At 39.9% G+C, this 20,548-nt stretch overlaps 1 protein-coding gene across 3 annotated transcripts in view; it reads right to left on the reverse strand.

Annotated features, from left to right (window-relative positions):
• Positions 1 to 20,548, reverse strand: part of JADE3 (jade family PHD finger 3) — a 194,728-nt gene that overhangs the window by 59,077 nt on the left and 115,103 nt on the right. For all 3 annotated transcript variants that reach the window (XM_049871273.1, XM_049871274.1, XM_049871275.1), the window contains exon 4: positions 4,132 to 4,289. In XM_049871273.1, coding sequence (XP_049727230.1) covers positions 4,132 to 4,289 — 158 coding nt within the window. The remainder of the gene's footprint in view (positions 1 to 4,131; positions 4,290 to 20,548) is intronic.

Here is a 20,548-nt window from a genome sequence, read left to right on the forward strand (position 1 = left end):
CAAAAATTCAAAATGGGCCATGCATTTAAACGTAAAATTACAAAATTTTTAGAAGGAAATATAGGAGAAAACCTTTGGGACGTAGGGTTAGGTGAAGAGTTTGTAAACACGCCACTTAAAGCACGATCCAAAAGAAAAAAAAACACAATGGAATACTATGCAATGATAAAGAACAATGATGAATCTGTGAAATACCTCATGACATGGATGAATCTGGAGGGCATTACGCTGAGTGAAATAAGTCAATCACAAAAGGACAAATACTGTATGAGACCACTATTATAAAAACTTAAGAAAATGTTTACACAAAGAGTCTTTGATGGTTACAAGGGAGGTGAGGGGTAGGGAGGGAAAAACACTAAATATATAAGTGACAACTTTGGTGAAGGGTAAGACAGCACACAATACTGGGGAAGTTAGCATAACTTGACTAAGACAAAGTCATAGAAGCTTCATAGACATATCCAAATACCTTGAGAGACCAAGTTACTGGGCTGAGGGGTGGGGACCATGGTTTTGGGGAACATCCAGCTCAACTGGCACAACACAGTTTATAAAGAAAATGTTCTGCATCCAACTGTGGTGAGTAGTGTCTGGGGTCTTGAAAGCCTGTGAATGGCCATCTAAGAAACGTGTACTGGTCCCATCCCATCTGGAGCAAAGGAGAATGAAGAAAACCAAAGACACAAGGGAAAGATTAGTCCAAAGGACTAAGAGACCACAACTACCGCAGCCTCCACCAGACTGAGTCCAGTCAACTAGATGGTGCCCGGCTACCACCATGAACTGCTCTGACAGGGATCACAATAGAGGGTCCTGGACAGAGTGGGAGAAAAATGTAGAACTAGATTCTAACTCACAAACTGACAGAGACTGGCGAAATCCCGAGAGTATGGCCCCTGGACACCCTTTTATAACTCACTACTAAAGTAACTCCTGAAGTACACCCTTCAGCCAAAGATTAGACAGGCCTATAAAACAAACAATAACACGTGAGGAACGTGCTTCGTAGTTAAACCATGTATACAAAATTAAATGGAAACAGAGCCCAAAAGCAAAGACTAGAACGCAGAAAGGGACAGGAAAACTGGATGAATGGAAATGAGGAACCTGGGGAGGAGAAGGGGAGAGTGTTGACACATCATGGGGTTGGCAACCAATGTCAAAAAACAATTTGTGTATTGTTTAATGAGAAACTAATTTGCTCTGTAAACTTTCACCTAAAGCACAATTAAAAAACAAAAACGAAAAAATCAATAAATTGAACTTCGTCAAAATTACAAACTTTGCTTTGTGAAAACCTATGTTGAGAGATGAAAAGGCAATCTACAGACAAGCAGGAGATATTTGCAAACCACATGACATATGTTAAATGGCCACAGTGCTCTGACCGTGCAAAGGTAGCATAATCATTTGTTCCTTAAATAGGGACTGGTATAACAGCCACACGAGGGTTTAACTGTCTCTTCTAATCAGTGAAATTGACCTCCCTGTGAAGAGGTGGAGATACACTCATAAGACGAGACGACCCTATGGAGCTTAAATTAATTCAACTATAACACTATAACCCCTACAAGGCATAACCTATTATTCTACTGAATTAACAGTTTTGGTTGGGGTGACCTTAGAGAATAAAAAAAATTACAAATCACTTATTGACCCAATTTTTGATCAACGGAACAAGTTACCCTAGGGATAAGAATGCAATCCTATTTTAGAGTCCTTATCAATAACTATTTTTTTTTTTATCAATAACTGGAAACCCTGGTGGCATTGTGGTTAAGAGCTATGGCTGCTAGCCAAAAGGCTGGCAGTTCAAATCCACCAGACACTCCTTGGAAACTCTATGGTGCAGTTCTACTCTGTACTATAGGGTCGCTATGAGTTGGAATTGACTTGACGGCAATGGGTTTGGTTTTAGTTTTATCGATAATAGTGTTTACGACCTTGATGTTGGATCAGGACATCCCAGTGGTGCAGCCGCTGTTAAAGGTTACTTTGTCCAATGATTAAAGTCCTATGTGATCTGAGTTCAGACCGGAGTAATCCAGCTCGGTTTCTATCTATAAACTATTTCTGCCAGTACAAAAGAATAAGAGAAACAGGGCCCACTTTTCTAGAGTGCCCTCGACTAAATTTATGAACTAATCTTAATTTAAATAAGTAACTCTACCCTGCGCAAGATCAGGGCTTGTTAAGATGGCAGAGCCTGGTAATTGTGTAAAACTTAAACCTTTATAACCAGAGGTTCAATTCCTCTTTTTAATAGTGTTCTTAATTTAACCCCTCTCATTAATCGTACCTATCCTCCTAACAGTAGCCTTTCTCACCCTGATTAAACGAAAAGTATTAGGATATATGCAACTTCACAAAGGTCCTAATATTACAGGACCATATGGTCTTCTTCAACCTATTGTGGATGCAGTCAAACTTTTTATTAAAGAACCGCTATGACCCCTAACTTCCTAAAAACTAATATTTACCGTTGCCTCCATTCTAGCCCTAACCCTAGCCCTGGCCATGTGAGTTCCTCTCCCATTGCCCTACCCAGTAATTAACTTAAATCTAGGAATACTATTTATCCTTGCAATATCAAGTTTAGCTGTTTACTCCATCTTATGATCAGGCTGAGCATCAAATTCCAAATACACCTTAACTGGAGCCTAATGAGCAGGGTCAAACATATGTCCTTTGACTTGTTATCTCAAATATATCAAGAATTCTCAAAATGCAACAGTAAAGAAAACAAACAATTCAGTAAGAAAACAGACAAAAGACATGAACAGACATCTCGGCAAAGATGGTATTTGGATGGCAAGTAGGAAAGCTCTATCCAAAAAAACCTAAAGGCTAGGTCCTAAGTAAAGGGCCAATCTGGGAGTAACTTCACACCATGGACCTAAATCTAAATAAATAAGCTTGAATTTATACAGTACCTAAAAATATTAACTGAGCTCATTTAATTTTGGAAATTTGACCAATGACATAAAATCTATTTCTTCATCAATGTTCCAATGTCATTTCCAATCACAAAGATTTAACTTTTAAGATAATCTACAAAATCTAGAAAGTAAAAATCACAAGATATAGTTTGACCCCTGCAAAATGATGATAGTTAAGGGTAGCTAAAATGAGCACTTGCAGTTGAGGAGACTAGGTATTCCAAACATAAAGTTTTAATGCTAAATCACTCAGCCTCCAACATGGTTGCTCCATAAAAAAAGTCAAAAGGGAAATCCAAGCAGCTTGACAAAAGTATGAAGATTTCTAATAAATTTGGAAAATAAGATAAAAATATTCCATAGCAATTGTTCACAAAGTGTTAACCCTGGACTAAAAGCACCTGCATCATGTAGAACTTGCTCAAACCAAGCCAAACCAAACCAAACCCATTGCCATTGGTGACACAGTGGTTAAGCACTCAGCTGCTAACCGAAAGGTCAGCAGTTCAAACCCACCAGCTGCTCCACAGGAGAAAAATGTAGCAATCTGCTTCCGTAAAAAGGTGTACAGCCTTGGAAACCCTATGGGGCAGTTCTACTCTGTCCTATAGCGTTGCTATGAGTCAGAATTGATTCGACAGCAACGGGTTCGGTTTGGTTTGGGCAAGTTCCTACATGATGCTGATGCTACTAGTTCAGGCATTTTATTTCATGTCAGATTTGTGTTTGGAATACCTAGTGTCCTCAGCCCCAGTACTCACTGCAGCTACCCTTGGCTATCATTTTAAGTGTCTTCTACCCTAGGGGGCTCATCTTCCAGCAATATATCGTACAATATTCTGTTGTGATCTATAGGGTTTTTCATTGGCTAATTTTTGGAAGTAGACTGCCAGGCCTTTCTTCTTAGTCTTAGTCTGGAAGTTCCACTGAAACCTTTCCACCATGGTATTTGAAATGCTGGTGGCATAGCTTCCAACATCAAAGTAACACGAGCAACCAAAGTATGACAAACTTACAGATGGGCGGTGGAATCCTAGCCTGGCGTAATTTGCCACTGGTCTGAGTGAACACGGTATGTGACTTTATATTCTAAATGTATAATTAAGCACTCAAAACTTCTTCCCAAGCAGCACACAGATTACCACGAGAGCATTCATTTCCTAAGTCAAAGGTGCAAGCATGCAAATACCTGAGGGAAGGCTGTGGAATAGTGTCTGGACTGGCTGGTACCTGGACTCCCTTTTCCCATTCTTCCTTCCATGTATCCGCAAAGAGGTAATAGTTGTCAGGGTTAATGTGGTGAGAATCTGGAATTTTCATGGCACTGATGAGGTCCTTCCGGAATACCTGGGAAGATATTGCATACACCTTGAGAAGACTATCACTATGGAACTAACACTACTTAATGTTCTCCTTTTAAAAAGACCACCCCCACCCATTTTCTACTACCAGCAAGAGAAACATCTTTTACTTCATGAACAGTCAGATCAACTCTTTGGAAAGGGTTTGTAGTAGTGACAGGGAAGCCAGCTCATTCTGCATTTAATAAAGTGTAAATGGGTCCTTCCCAAATTATTTTCTTGGGCTCCTTGAATTTAAATCAACAATACAGGCTACTCTAAAGTTTGCATAAAACAAATAATCCTTAACTCTATTAAATTAAGAAGTATCCACTCATAACTTATAACTGTTTATTTAGCCATCACATTATTTTTTAATTGATTAGAAAAAATTTTAGACTCACAGAAAAGTTACAAAAATAGTACAGAGTTCTCATATAGCCTGCATTTAGTTTCTTCGAGTGTTAACATCTTATATACCAGAGTACAATGGTCTAAACTAGGACATTAACATTGCTATAATACTATTAACTAATCCACAGACCTTATTCAAATTATACCAGTTTTCCACCTAATGTCCTTTTTCTATTCCAGAATTCAATCTAGGATCCTATGTTGCATATTGTTGTCATGACCCCTTAGTATCGTCTAATCTGTGAAACTTTGTCAATATTCCTTTGTCTTTCATGACAGGGTTTTATGTATTGACACATTTTAAAAATTTTTGTTGTGGTAACAGATATATAACACCACATTTGCCACTTCAACCATTGTTACATGTGCAATTCAGTGACAATAATTACATTCACCATGTTTTGCAACCATCACCACTGTAAGTTTCCAAAATTTTCCATTACCCTTAACAGAAACTCAGTGTCCCTTAAGCAATAACTTTCCCTTTCCCCTCTCACCCACTCCTGGTGATCACTTTAATCCTGGTAAAAACTTTAGTCCCTATGCACTTGCCTATTCTAGATATTTCATATAAGTGGGATCATGCAATATTTGTCCTTTTATGTCTGACTTATTTTATTCAGCATAATGTTTTCAAGGACTTTAATACTTTGATGAGTAGTGATCAGGTATTTTGTAGAATGTCCCTCCAATTTGGGTTTGTATGTTTTCCCATGAATGGATTAAGCTGGTGCATTTTGGCAAGAATACTATACAAGTAATGCTGTAGCCTTCTCATTCCATCATATCAGGGGATATATGATACTGATGTGTCTTATTACTGGTGATGTTAAACTCCATCACTTGGTTAAAGTAGTGTCTTGCTGGGTTTCCCTACTTTTCTGTTACTGTATTTCCCTTTGCAATTAACAAACATCTTGGGGGAGATACTTAGAGAACTACAAAACAATTATGATTCGCCTTAAACTGTTGTAGATTAATGTTAGCATCCATTGCTGGATATGCAACAATTATTACTGTGATGTTCTAATGGTGATTTTCTATTTTCCTTATTCCTTCTACAATTTATATGTTAACTTCATATCCTGTTACCTTACAGAATTCTTTTATTGCTTGAGTTAGTTTTATCATTGATTCACTATGGTTTTTTAGATATACTACCATATAATCTGCAAATTAAAATTAAAACAAGTCCATGAGAACCAAAATACAACCTTGACTACATTCCGCCGGAATTTGGAGATCATCTCAAGAACAGATTTGATATGCTGAACACTAATGACCAAAGATCAGGCCCGTTGTTGGATGACATCAAGGATATCATACATGAAAAAAGTAAAAGGTCATTAAAAAGATAGGAAAGAAAGAAAAGACCAAAATGGGCCTTTACACAAACAGATACATGCACACCCATGTTCACTGCAGCACTGTTTACAATAGCAAAAAGACGGAAGCAACCAAGGTGCCCATCAACGGATGAATGGATAAATAGATTATGGTATATTCACACAATGGAATACTATACATCGATAAAGAACGATGATGAATCTGTCAGACATTTCATAACATGGAGGAATCTGGAAGGCATTATGCTGAGTGAAATTAGTTGGCAGAGGACAAATATTGTATGAGACCACTATTATAAGAACTCGAGAAATAGTTTAAACACAGAAGAAAATATTCTTTGATGGTTATGAGATGGGGGAGGGAGGGAGAGGAGTATTCACTAATGAGATAGTGGACAAGAACTATTCAAGGTGAAGGGAAAGACAAAACACAATACAGCACAACTGGACTAAACCAAAAGCAAAGCACTTTCCTGAATTAACTGAACACCTCAAAGGCCAGCATGGCAGGGGTGGGGGTTTGGGGACGATGGTTTCAGGGGACATCTAGGTCAACTGGCATAATAAAATCTATTTGTTTGCATCCCGCTTTGGAGAGTGGCGTCTGGGGTCCTAAATGCTAGCAAGCGGCCATCTAAGATGCATCAATTGGTCTCAATCCACCTGGAACAAAGGAGAATGAAGAACACCAAAGACACAAGGTATTTATGAGCCCAAGAGACAGAAAGGGCCACATAAATCAGAGACTACATCATCCTGAGACCAGAAGAACTAGATGGTGCCCGGCTACAACTGATGACTACCCTGACAGGGAACACAACAGAGAATCCCTGAGGATGCGGGAGAGCAGTAGGATGCAGACCTCAAATTCTCATAAAAAGGCCAGACTTAATGGTCTCACTGAGACTGGAAGGACCCTGGAGGTCATGGTCCCCAGACCTTCTGTTAGCCCAAGACAGAAACCATTCCCAAAGCCAACTCTTCAGACAGGGATTGGACTGGACTATAAAATAGAAAATGATACTGGTGAGGAGTGAGCTTCTTGGATTAAGGAGACACATGAGACTATGTGGGCAGCTCCTGTCTGGAGCGGAGATGAAAGGGCAGAGGTGGTCAGATGCTGGCTGAACGGACAGGAAAACAGAGAGTGGAGAGAAGGAGTGTGCTGTCTCATTAGGGGGAGAGCAACGAGGAGTATATAGCAAGGTGTATATAAATGTTAGTATGAGAGACTGATCTGATTTGTAAACTTTCACTTAAAGCACAATAAAAAAAATCATTAAAAGCCAAAAGAAAAAAAAAAAGACCAAAATTGATGTCAGTAGAGACTCTGAAAGTTGTTCTTGAACGTAGACTTGTTAAAGTGAACAGAAGATATGATGAAGTAAAAGAGTTGAACAAAAGATTTCAAAGGGTGGCTCAAGAAGACAAAGTAAAGCACTATAATGAAATGTGCAAAGACCTGGAGTTAGAAAACCAAAAGGGAAGAACACCCTTGGCAATTCTTAAGCTGAAAGAACTGAAGAAAAAATTTAAGACTTGAGTTGCAATTTTAAAGGATTCTACAGTGAGAATATTGAACGACACAGGAAGCATCAAAAGAACATGGAAAGAATACAAAGAGTCACTGCACCAAAAAGAATTGGTCGATGTTCAACCATTTAAAGAGGTAGCATATGACCAAGAATCGATGGTACTGAAGGAAGAAGTCCAAGCTGTACTGAAGGCACTGGCGAAAAACAAGTCTCCAGGAATGTACAAAATACCAACTGAGATGTTTCAACAAATGAATCCAGCACTGGAGGAGCTCACTTGTCAATGGCAAGAAATTTGGAAGACAGCTACCTGGCCAACCGACTGGAAGAGATCTATATTTGTGCCCATTCCAAAGAAAGGTGATCCAACAGAATGTGGAAATTATCAGATATCATTAATAGCAAGTGCAAGTAAAATTTTGCTAAAGATAATTCATAAACAGTTGCAGCAGTACATTGACAGGGAACCACGAGAAACTCAAGCCAGATTCAGAAGAGGACATGGAACAAGGGAATATCATTGCTGGTGTCAGATGGATCCTAGCTGAAAGCAGAGAATACCAGAAAGATGGTTACCTGTGTTTTATTGGGTATGCAAAGGCATTTGACTGGGTGGATAACAAATTATGGGTAACATTGCGAAGAATGGGAATTCCAGAACAGTTAATTAAAACTGTGCTCATGAGGAACCTGTAGTTAGACCAAGACGCAGTCATTCGAACAGAACAAGGGGACACTCTGTGGTTTAAAGTCAAGAAAGGTGTGCTTCAGGGTTGTATCCTTTCACCATACTTAATCGATCTGTATGCTGAGCAAATAATCTGAGAAGCTGGACTATATGAAGAACAAGGCATCAGGATTGGAGGAAGACCCGTTAACAACCTGTGATATGCAGATGACACAATCTTGCTTGCTGAAAGCTAAGACTTGAAGCAGTTACTGATGAAGATCAAAGACCACAGGCTTTAGTATTGATTACACCTCCACATAAAGAAAACAAAAATCCTCACAACCGGACCAATAAGCAACATCATGATAAATGGAGAACATACTAAAGTTGTCAAGGATTTCATTTTACTTGGATCCACAATCAACACCCATGGAAGCAGCCGTCAAGAAATCAAATGACGCATTGCATTGGGCAAATCTGCTGCAGAAGACCTCTTTAAAGTGTTAAAAAGCAGAGATGTCATTTTAAGGACTAAGGTGCGCCTGATCTAAGACATGGTGTTTTCAATCACCTCATATTCATTGAAGGCTGAACAATGAATAAGGAAGATCAAAGAAGAATTGATGATGCCTTTGAATTACGGTGTTGTGGAAGAATACTGAATATACCGTGGACTACCAGAAGAAGGAATGAATTTGACTTGGAAGAAGTATAGCCAGAGCATTCCTTGGAAGTGAGGACAGCAAGAGCTCCTCTCAAGTACTATGGACATATTACCAGGAGGTAATATGCATGTAGAGGGTCAGTGAAAAAGAGGAAGACCCTCAACGAGATGGACTGACACAGTGGCTGCAACAATGGGCTCAAGCATAACAATGATTGTGACAATGGCGCAGGACCTGGCGGTGTTTCATTCTATTGTGCATATGGTTGCTATGAGTCAAAATCTAACAACGGCAACATAGTAGTTCTTTTATTTTTTTGAGAAACCACCACACTGTTTTCCACAATGGCTGTACCATTTTGCATTCCCATCAGCAATGGATAAAGGTTCCAATTTGCCCATATCCTTGCCAACATTTCTTATTTCCCATTTTTTCCTTAGTCATTCTAGTGGAAATGAAATGGTAACTCATTGTGGTTTTGATTTGCATACCTCTGATGAGTAATGAAGGAGCGCGGGTGGCACGGTAGTTAAAGTGCTTGGCTGCTAACCATAAGCTCAAAGGTTATAATCCACCAGCCATCCAGTGGGAGAAAGATGTGGTAGCCTGCTTCCATGAGGATTTACAGCCTTGGAAGCACTATAGGGCAGTCCCACTTTGTCCTATAGGATCATTGAGTCAGAGCCCACTCAGTGGCAGTAGGCTTGGCTTGGGTGAATGGCTAATGATACTGAGCATCTTTTCATGTTTGGTGGCTATTTGGATATCCTCTATGGTGAAATACCTATTTGAGTCCTTTCCCCATTTTAGGATCGGGTTGTCTTTTTGTTGTTAAGTAGTCAAAGTTTTATATACATATTTTGGCTTATTAGATTCTTACTGGATACATGGCTTACGAAGGTATTCTCCCAATTGGTAGCTTGTCTTTTTACTTTTTTGGCAAAGTCTTTCGATGAACAAATGCATTTAATTATTTTTTAAAATTAATTTTTATTAAGCTTCAAGTGAACATTTACCATTCCAATCAGTCTGTCACATGTAGGTTTACATACATCTTACTCCCTTCTCCCACTTGCTCTCCCCCATTGAGTCAGCCCTTTCAGTCTCTCGTTTCGTGCCAATTTTGCCATCTTCCCTCTCTATCTTCCCATCCCCCCTCAAGAGTTGCCAACACACTCTCCAGTGTCCACCTGATTTAATTAGCTCACTCTTCATCAGCATCTCTCTCCCCCCCACTGACCAGTCCTTTTCATGCATGATGAGTTGTCTTCGGGGATGGTTCCTGTCCTGTGCCATCAGAAGTTCTGGGGAGCACTGTCTCTGGGATTCCTCTAGCCGCAGTCATACCATTAGGTATGGTGGGGTCTGTATCCCATTGGTCTCCTGCTCCCTCAGGAGTTGTCTGTTGTGCTCCCTGACAGGGCAGACATCGATTGTGGCCGGGCATCAACTAGTTCTTCTGGTCTCAGGATAATGTAGGTTTCTGGTTCGTGTGGCCCTTTCTGTCTCTTGGGTTCCTTAGTTGTTGTGTGACCTTGGTGTTCTTCCTTTGCCTTTGCTCCAGGTGGGTTGAGACCAATTGATGTATCTTAGATGGCCGCTTGTTGGCATTTAGGACCCCAGGCGCCACAATTCAAAGTGGGATGCAGAATGTTTTCATAATAGAATTATTTTGCCCATTGACTTAGAAGTCCCCTCAAACCAAGTTCCCCAGACCCCAGCCCCTGCTCCGCTGACCTTTGAAGTTTTCACTTTATCCCGGAAACCTCTTTGCTTTTAGTCCAGTCCAATTAGGCTGACCTTCCGCATTTAATTTTTATGAGGTCTCATTTATTCATTTTGTCTTTTGCTATTTGTGTTTTTGTTATTATATTAGATAATCCATTGTTAAAGCAGTGATGCAAACAGAGGCTTATACACCAATGTTCACTGCAGCACCATTTACAACAGCCAAAAGGTGGAAATAACCTAAATGCCCATCAACAAGTGAATGGATAAAGAAAATGTGGTACATACATACAATGGACTATTACTCAGGCAGAAAGAGAAATGAAGTCCTGATACATGCTACAACATGGATGGTACTTGAAGGCATTATGCTGAGCAAAACAAGTCGATCATAAAAGGGCAAATACTGTATGACCTCACTTACATAAAAAGATGAGGAAAGGTACAGAGACCAAAGTTTAAGTGGTTGCCAGGGGTGGGAGGGAGGATTATTGCTTATGGGGCACTCAGTTTCAGTTTACAGTGATGGAAAAATCACACTGATTAAGGTTAAGGGTCACACAGTCAACTAATGGTCAGTAAGTTGTATACCTGTAAAAAATTGAATTGGCAAATGTTGTGTAATAGATATACTTAAACAATAACAAAAGAGCAGAAGCTGAGGCTGCTTATGTACAACCAAACATCTCACGGGATTTGGTTCCTTGATTTGGAGGTTTAGGGTCATAGTTGACTGGGACATCCCAGTTAACTGGCCTAATAATGTGTTCACTGCTTCTGTTCTACCTCCCAGTTTGCTGTCTAGTGCCTGGGGTCTTAAAAACTTGCAAGCAGCCATCTAAGGCACAACTATTGGTCTCTATTCACCTGGAGCAACAGGACAGTCAGGAAAATGACAAGGAAATGGAATGTAGGTCTAACTGCCTAAGTGAACAACTGCTTCCTTTGCCATGAGACCAGAAGAACAAGATGGTGCCCAGCAGCTACCATTCCTGAAAGTTTTGATAAAAGGTTCTACAGAAGAATCCTGATCAAAAGGGGGAAAATGTAGAACAGAATATTAAATTGTCATGGAATCCAAACTTTATGGAGCCACTGAGGCTGGATGAACCTCTGAAACTATTACCCTGAAGATAATCTTTAAACCTTAAACCAAAATATCCCATGAAGTCTTCTTAAAACCAAACAATAGTTTAACTATTAAGGAAAGTCTGCCTTTAGCACTGTGCTTTTTTAAAAATAATTTTTATTGTGCTTTAAGTTTACAAATCAAGTCAGTCTCTCACACAAAAACCCATATACACCTTGCTACACACTCCCAATTACTCTCCCCCTAATGAGACAGCCCGCTCTCTCCCTCCACTCTCTCCTTTCGAGTCCTTTTCTTCTAACCCCCTCCGCTCTCTCATCTCCCCTCCAGGCAGGAGATGCCAACATAGTCTCAAGTGTTCACTTGATCCAAGAAGCTCACTCCTCACCAGCATCCCTCTCCAATCTATTGTCCAGTCCAATCCACACTGAAGAGTTGGCTTTGGGAATGGTTCCTGTCCTGAGGCAACAGAAGGTCTGGGGGCCATGATCACCGGGATCCTTCCAGTCTCAGTCAGACCATTAAGTCTGGTCTTATGAGAATTTGGGGTCTGCATCCCACTGCTCTCCAGCTCCCTCAGGGGTTCTCTGTTGTGTTCCCTATCAGGGAAGTCATCGGTTGTAGCCGGGCACCATCTAGTTCTTCTGGTTTCAGGATGATGGAGTCGCTGGTTCATGTAGCCCTTTCTGTCTCTTGGGCTAGTAATCGCCTTGTGTCCTTGGTGTTCTTCATTCTCCTTTGATCCAGGTGGGTTGAGACCAATTGATGTATCTTAGATGGCTGCTTGCTAGTGTTTAAGACCCCAGACGCCACTCTTCAAAGTGGAATGCAGAATGTTTTCTTAATAGATTTTTTTATGCCAATTGACTTAGATGCCCCCTGAAACCCTGGTCCCCAGACCCCTTCCCCTGCTACGCTGGCCTTTGAAACATTCAGTTTATTCAGGAAACTTCTTTGCTTTTGGTTTAGTCCAATTGTGCTGACCTCCCCTGTATTGTGTGCTGTCTTTCCCTTCACCTAAAGTAGTTCTTATCTACTATCTAATTAGTGAATACCCCCTCCCACCCTCCCTCCCTCCCCACTCTCGTACCACAAAAGAATGTTTTCTTTCTCAGTTTAAACTATTTCTCAAGTTCTTATAATAGTGGTCTTATCTAATATTTGTCCTTTTGCAACTGACTAATTTCACTCAGCATAATGCCTTCCAGGTTCCTCCATGTTACGAAACGTTTCACAGATTCCTCACTGTTCTTTATCGATGTGTAGTATTGCATTGTGTGAATATACCATAAATTATTTATCCATTCATCCGTTGATGGGCACCTTGGTTGCTTCCATGTTTTTGCTATTGTAAACAGTACTGTGCTCTTTTAAAGAACTATATATACGGGATCAAACTCATAACAGCAACTCAAAAGAATAGACAGGAAACTTAGGGGGCAGTGAGTTTATGTTAATGGAAGAGGAACATCTCAGAAAAGGAGGGGGAGAATGGCTGCACAACTTGAAGAATGTAATCAATGTCACTGAATTGTATTGGTGTATGTTCAGCTGTATGTAGTCTCAACAACCCATTCAAAAAAAAAAGTTGCTGTTGAGTAGATTCTGACTCATAGCAACCTGTAGGACAGAGCAGAACTGCCCCATAGGGTTTCCAAGGCTATAAATCTTTACAGAAGCAGGCTGCTACACCTCTCTCCTGCGGAGTGTCTGGTGGGTTTGATCAGCCGACCTTTTGGTTAGCAGCCAAGCTCTTAATCACTGCACTACCAGGGCTCCTTATTCTCAACAACAATAAAAACAAATTATTAAAAAGAAAGAGTAGGAATACATGGAAGGTCAGCTCAACTGGACTGGACCAAAAGCAAAGAAGTTTCTGGGATAAACTGAATGCTTCAAAGGTCAGTGGAGCAAGGGCAGGGGTTTGGGGACCATGGCCTAAGGGGACTTCTAAGTCAATTGGCAAAATAATTCTATTATGAAAACATTCTGCATCCCACTTTGAAATGTGGCGTCTGGGGTCTTAAATGCCAACAAGCGGACATCTAAGATGCATCAATTGGTCTCAACCCACCTGGATCAAAGGAGAATGAAGAACACCAAGGTCACACGATAACTAAGAGCCCAAGAGACAGAAAGGGCCACATGAACCAGAGACCTACATCATTCTGAGACCAGAACTAGTTGGTGCCCGGCCACAACTGATGACTGCCCTGACAGGGAGCACAACAGAGAACCCCTGAGGGAGCAGGAGATCAGTGGGATGCAGACCCCAAATTCTCATAAAAAGACCATACTTAGTGGTCTGACTGAGACTAGAGGAATCCCGGCGGTCATGGTCCCCAAACCTTCTGTTGGCCCAGGACAGGAACCATGCCTGAAGACAACTCATCAGACATGGAAGGGACTGGACAGTGGGTAGGAGAGAGATGCTGATGAAGAGTGAGCTATTTGTATCAGGTGGACACTTGAGACTGTGTTGGCATCTCCTGTCTGGAGGGGGGATGGGAGGATAGAGAGAGTTGGAAGCTGGCAAAATTGTCACGAAAGGAGAGACTGGAAGGGCTGACTCATTAGGTGGAGAGCAAATGGGAGTACGGAGTAAGGTGTATATAAACTTATATGTGACAGTTTGACTTGATTTGTAAACGTTCACTTGAAGCTCAATAAAAGTTAATAAAAAAAAAAGAAAGCAGGTTTAACAACGTTTGCCTCCTTCTTCTCATCAGATAACTTATGATATGAAGTAACCATCTGAGATGTAGTTTCTTTTGTCATTAAAAAAATAATAGATTGTAATTTCGGTTTGTACTTCCCCTTTTCAACCAAGAATTGTTAAACAGAAGGTTTTTCAATTTCTAAGTGAAAGGGCTTGTTTTTCTGATTTTACTGCATTGTCTATAATGTTTCTACTCAATGGAAATTATTGATATTTTCTTTGTGATTTAATATATGATTAAATTTTGTGACTGTACCATCAGTGTTGAGCAAAGGGTATATTCTCTATTATCAAGATAGAGTTTTTGACATATATTCATCAGATCTACTTTACTGTTTATGTTGTTTAGATCTTCCGTCTCATTTATCTTTTGTTCACTTAATCTGATACCGAGAGAGATGTTTTAAAGTCTCTTATGATTAGCGTGTTTCTATCTATGTTTTTCTTGCATCTCCTATAGTTTTTGCTTTATAAAGGTGATTCTTTGTTATTTGGTACATAAATATTCAAAGTATTGTATCTTTATGGTGAATTATAGCTTTTAGCATTAAAAAGTCTCTTTGTCTTTGGGATTGAATTTTGTCTGATATCAGGATCACTACCCCTGCTATTTCTGTTTCCATTTGCCTTGTATACCTTTGTGCCTCTCTTCATTGTACCCTTTCTGAATAGGTATTTTAGGTGTGCTCTTGCATACAGCATATAGTTGGGTCTCATTTTGTGAGCCAAAATGAAAATATTTTAATAGATGTTAAGTCCTTTCATATTTATTGGTACAACTCATATGTTTGATCTTAATTATATTTTTAATTACTTGTATTATATTTCCAATGCTTCTTTCTCTACCAGATATATATTCTTTGTTTTTATTTATAAAGAAAAATATTTTTTTGGTATTAAGGAAAATTTGTATTTTTATTATAGCTGTTATATTTGTACTCAGAACTTTTAAAAATGTCCTCAGTCTCATTTTCCTATTTCATCTTTTACTACTTGGTTTGTCTGCTTTTACTGATATCAATGAATTCCTCAGCAGTGAGGAGGTCAGGGATGATATGCCTACTGTGGCATTCAAGAGGCTCCCAGTATGAGCTCTAACCCCACCCTTGACAAGGAAGCCCTAAAACCCAAAAAACCCAGTGCTGTCTGTCGAGTCGGTTCCGACTCATAGCGACCCTATAGGACAGGGTAGAACTGCCCCCATAAAGTTTCCAAGGAGCGCCCGGTGGATTCAAACTGCTGACCCTTTGGTTAGCAGCTGTAGCACTTAACCACTATGCCATCAGGGTTTCCAAGGAAGCCCTAGACGTGTGAAAAGTTCAAAGGTAGGGAAGAGATTCCCCATAGCCCACTTTCTGCATCTGAAGCCCCATTAAGTACTGCCAATATAGGAACGAGGAATTCATCTAAAGTCTGAGGCCCTGTTTTCCTCTGGTTCAAAGGGCGCCTGAGTGACTAAGGGGCACAGGAATGTGCTCACCAGCCTGGAAATATGACTAAAATGGTTGTGGCAGCCTCAGCTTTTGTGATTCTGCCTTTGCAACAATATAAAAAAGGATACCAAGTAAAACTGGCAACAATTTCAGTGATGAGAGCCCAGTTAACATCTAAGTAATGAGGGAGTTCAATTTCACGTAAAGTCACACATACATTAGTCTATACCTCACTAACCTGTACTTCTGAAAAAAATCAACCAGCCACTTGCAGGTTAGATAAATGCGTTCACATTTCTGGAAGATCAAAAGAAGAGATGCTATCAAACAAACATTTTAGCCTTTAATGCTCATAAAAGATTCTCTGAGGGAAAACAATGTCGAAGTTCTGTATAACATGAAAGTAGAGGCACAGAGCATGATCTAATAAAACAATTCTCAGTGGGTCTAGTTCTATTTAAACTGACAACATTTCAGAGTATAGGACTGAACAATCATGTAATCAAATGATGCCATTTAAATTAAATAAGGGCTCATTTCATTAGCTACTCTGCAGGAACAACTCTGCCACTGACTGTTGGTTTCACAAAGGGAGGATTTAGAATTAATAATATGACCTGAGCAAAGTAGAGAAGGAAACAAGCTGGTGCCCAGGTGGCAACAAAATGAACTTCCTACCAAGAATACTGACCAATTAATGTTAATTGAGTGCTGCACAGGGAGGGAGCTAAGCCTACAAGAAACAAAAATTGGTGGTTTATTAATTAATGTTTTATATAAGGGATACAGATATATGCAAGCTCAGTGTCCTAGGTGGCTACCAGGAAGCACCTGAATCACCATTTTGCAGATATCTTTAATGAGACAGTGGTTAAAAGTTGTGGTGGACATTTAAAATTGTGCTAAATTACTGTCTTTGGGAAAAGACAGTACTGTGGGATCTGGAAAGAATAATAGAGTCACGTACTTTTCAACCTCCAAAAACATTTCATTATTTTCCAAGTGATGGGCTCATTACAAAATACAAGATATTGAAAAATTGTTAACATGTTTAAAAAAAATCAACTAATGTGGTAGGCATTACAAGGGAGCATAACAGCAAGAAAAATTGAAATTTAGGTCTATACTTCTCACAAAATAAATTAATTGACTGCAGAATCAAGTGTTGGGCTTAATAACGCCATACCTTCCAATCACAGAGTGTAAGCGGATAATGTCTTATGTCTTCACAGCTGACATAACTGCTTATGAAAATCTCTGTACAGTTTCCTAAGTATCCTGGAAACATTACAGTAGATTGAACGGTGGACCTGCAAAAGATATGTCCATGTCCTAATTCCTGTAATCTTTATTTGGAAAAAGGATCTTTACAGATGTAATTAAGTTAAGGATTTTGAGATGAAGAGACCATCCTGCATTATCCAGGTGAGCCCTAAATTCAATGATCGGTGTCCCTATAAGAGCAAGGCAGAAGAAGATTTGAGACAGAAGAAGTGACAATGTGACCATGGAGGTAGAGACTGGAGTGTGTGGCCACAAGTCAAAGAGCACTGACAGCCACTAGAAGCTCGAAGAGGCAAAGAATGGAATCTTCCCTAGAGACTCTGGAGAGAGGGCAGTCCTGCCAATACCTTGATTTCAGACTTCTGGCTTTTACAACTGTGAGAGAACAAATTTTAGTTTCAAGCTATCCAGTTTGTGGTGATTTGTTATGGCAGCCTTAAGAAACTAATATACATATGTACTTAACAGTAGACTAACTTGAAGACTCTAGACGAAGAGAATATAAAAGCAGAGGCCAATGAAACCTGGCGCTTGTCCATGGCTTCAGGAATACCAAACCTCTAGGGAGCAGGCACTCTGTGAAGTCTGTGAAATCACAGGCTGCAGGAATACCAACCAACTCCCACCTATTTTTCTTAAGCAAATGAAACCCAAATCTAATGACTATAATAATTTTTCCTTCCCCTTTAAAAAAAAGGCAGATTTTTAAATCTGATTTCAATTGTACAAGCTAGCCAGCTTAAGGAGTCCCTGTGTGGTGCAAAAGGTAAAGCACTAGACTAATAACCGAAAGGTTGGTAGTTCAAATCCACCCAGAGGCACCTTGGAATTAAGGCCTGGTTATCTGCTTCTGAAAACCCTACGGAGCAGTTGTACTCCGCACATATGGGGTCGCCACGAGTCAGAATCAACTCAATGGCAACTAGCAACAACCAAACCAAACCAAACCCAGTGCCGTCGAGTCGATTCTGACTCATAGAGACCCTATAAGACAGAGTAGAACTGCCCCATGGAGTTTCCAAGGAGTGCCTGGCGGATTCGAACTGCCGACCCTTTGGTTAGCAGCTGTAGCACTTAACCACTACGCCACCAGGGTTTCCCTAGCAACAGCAGCAGCCAGCTTAAACAGCATCAGATCCAAGTTTTCTAGATAAGCATTTTTACTTACGACAGAGCGCAAGAGTATGCCTTATCTTGTCACAGAAGTCAAATACCTCAAGTATGAGGGAGAATGTAAAATGCTGTAGAGGGGACAGGAATGTAAGTTCAGTTCTCAGGCAAATATCTGCAAAGTGTTATGGAATATATTTACCAGACTGGTCTTATGAGTCTACTTCTGATAAGAAAAGGATTTTTTTTTTTTAGGTTTTAAAATTGAATTCAGGCAAACAAAATGCTTATGGTATATCCTGGTAAGGGGTGTGAATTATATATATATATATATATATATATATGGTGGCATACACATACACACAAATTTGTATATATTTTCACAAAGAAACAATAAAAGGACGAATCAGAAACTTAAAAAAAAAAGGTTAACTCTGGAAAATGGTAAAGAGGGGAGAGGGATGAAAGCTGGATATCTCTGAATGTATTTTATAGTTTTGGTGAACCAGGCAAATGTTTTATACAGTTAAAAAAGAAATTAAATTTTAAAGAAAGGAATATGGGTTCAGGGACAGACTACCTGGGTTGTTTTGACAAGTTAACTAAATTCTCTGTGTCTCAGTTTCCTTGTCTGTAAAATGGGGATGATAATAACAACAATTACCACATAGGGGTTGTTGTAATAAACAGGTAAACTTATATAAAAGACTTAGCAAGGTACTGGGCAGACAGTAATTGCTAAATGTTAGCTGCATTTATTATTATTATTTTTAATCATCATCATAGTCTCAAAAAGAATTATATGTCTGAGCTATCCTATCTAGTCCATAAAGTTGATGGGGTAAGGGAAGATGTGAGTTCACAGCCCAACTAAAACGTACATGGTTTAGCTTCCAAAGACAGGATTCCCAAGCAAGAGCCCCATTAAGAACTATAACCAACATTCTAGACGCCACAAGGTAATGCAGAAACTTTGCAAAACAAAAGACGGCTATTTGTTGCTGTTTTAAAGATTATGAAGGAGAGATCTGGATGGTGACATTGACCTTCTAGGTAATGAAGTTGAGAAGTCTTACAAATTTCTAATGATGTGCCTATTTTTATATGCACTGGTAATTTACCCCCAAAATTCTTGAAACTACCAGAGACTACATCAGCCTGAGACCAGAAGAGCTAGATGGTGCCAGGCTACAACCGATGACTGCCCTGACAGGGAACGCAACAGAGAACCCGAGGGAGTAGGAGAGCAGTGGGATGCAGACTCCAAATTCTCGTAAAAAGACCAGACTTAATGGTCTGACTGAGACTGGAAGGGCCCTGGTAGTCATGCCCCCCAGACCTTCTGCTGGCCCAAGACAGGAACCATTCCCAAAGCCAACTCTTCAAAGAGGGATTGGACTGGACAATGGGTTGGAGAGGGATGCTGGTGAGGTGTGAGCTTCTTGGATTAGGTGGACACTTGAGACTATGTTGGCATCTGCCCGGAAGGGAGATGAGAGGGTAGGGTGGGTTAGAAGCTGGTGAAATGGACATGAAAAGAGAGAGTGGAGGCAGGGAGCGGGTTGTCTCATTAGGGAGAGAGCAATTGGGAGTATGTAGCAAGGTGTATATAAGTTTTTGTGTGAGAGACTGACTTGATTTGTAAACTTTCACTTAAAGCACAATAAAAATTAAAAAAAAAGTTCTTGAAACAAAAAGGTTTTGTACTTACCCTGGTATCTGTTCACTTAAGATCAAAGAGGAGATTCACAGGCTAACATACAGCCCAGAAGCTATGGCCAAATCCAACAGTGTATGCATATCTTGGCCTCTCAGATACTTGCATAAATAAAGGAAGCCTTACTATGATTTCAATTAAAACATCAATGCTTAACCTGTCAGAGTCACAAAATGGAAATGTACTTCACTGACAGTTCCCACTCCCATTGAGCTAGTCACTCTGGCTTTTACAGGGTTCTGGACTGCTCTAATTAACGTCTCTCAGAGGGCAGTTTCTTAAAGAACAGCTAGCCCAAACACTTGTGTGACATTTTTTTCAGAGAAAATGACAAAACATTTACTTTCTGTATGACACAAAGGGGAACACTGTCTGGTCCATGTGAATGAACCAGAGAGACTGGCCGATTCTGACTCATATTCACTTCAATCTGAGAATACACATAACTGACCACAAGCAGGTGTGTCACTGAAAAGCGCAAAACAGCTGCAAACATGATTTAATGGTAACAATATTGAAATCAAAAGGAATTAACGTTAAATGATTTTCTTAGCA

Source organism: Elephas maximus, chromosome X (genome assembly GCF_024166365.1).
Source record: "Elephas maximus indicus isolate mEleMax1 chromosome X, mEleMax1 primary haplotype, whole genome shotgun sequence".
NCBI classification, from domain to species: domain Eukaryota; kingdom Metazoa; phylum Chordata; class Mammalia; order Proboscidea; family Elephantidae; genus Elephas; species Elephas maximus.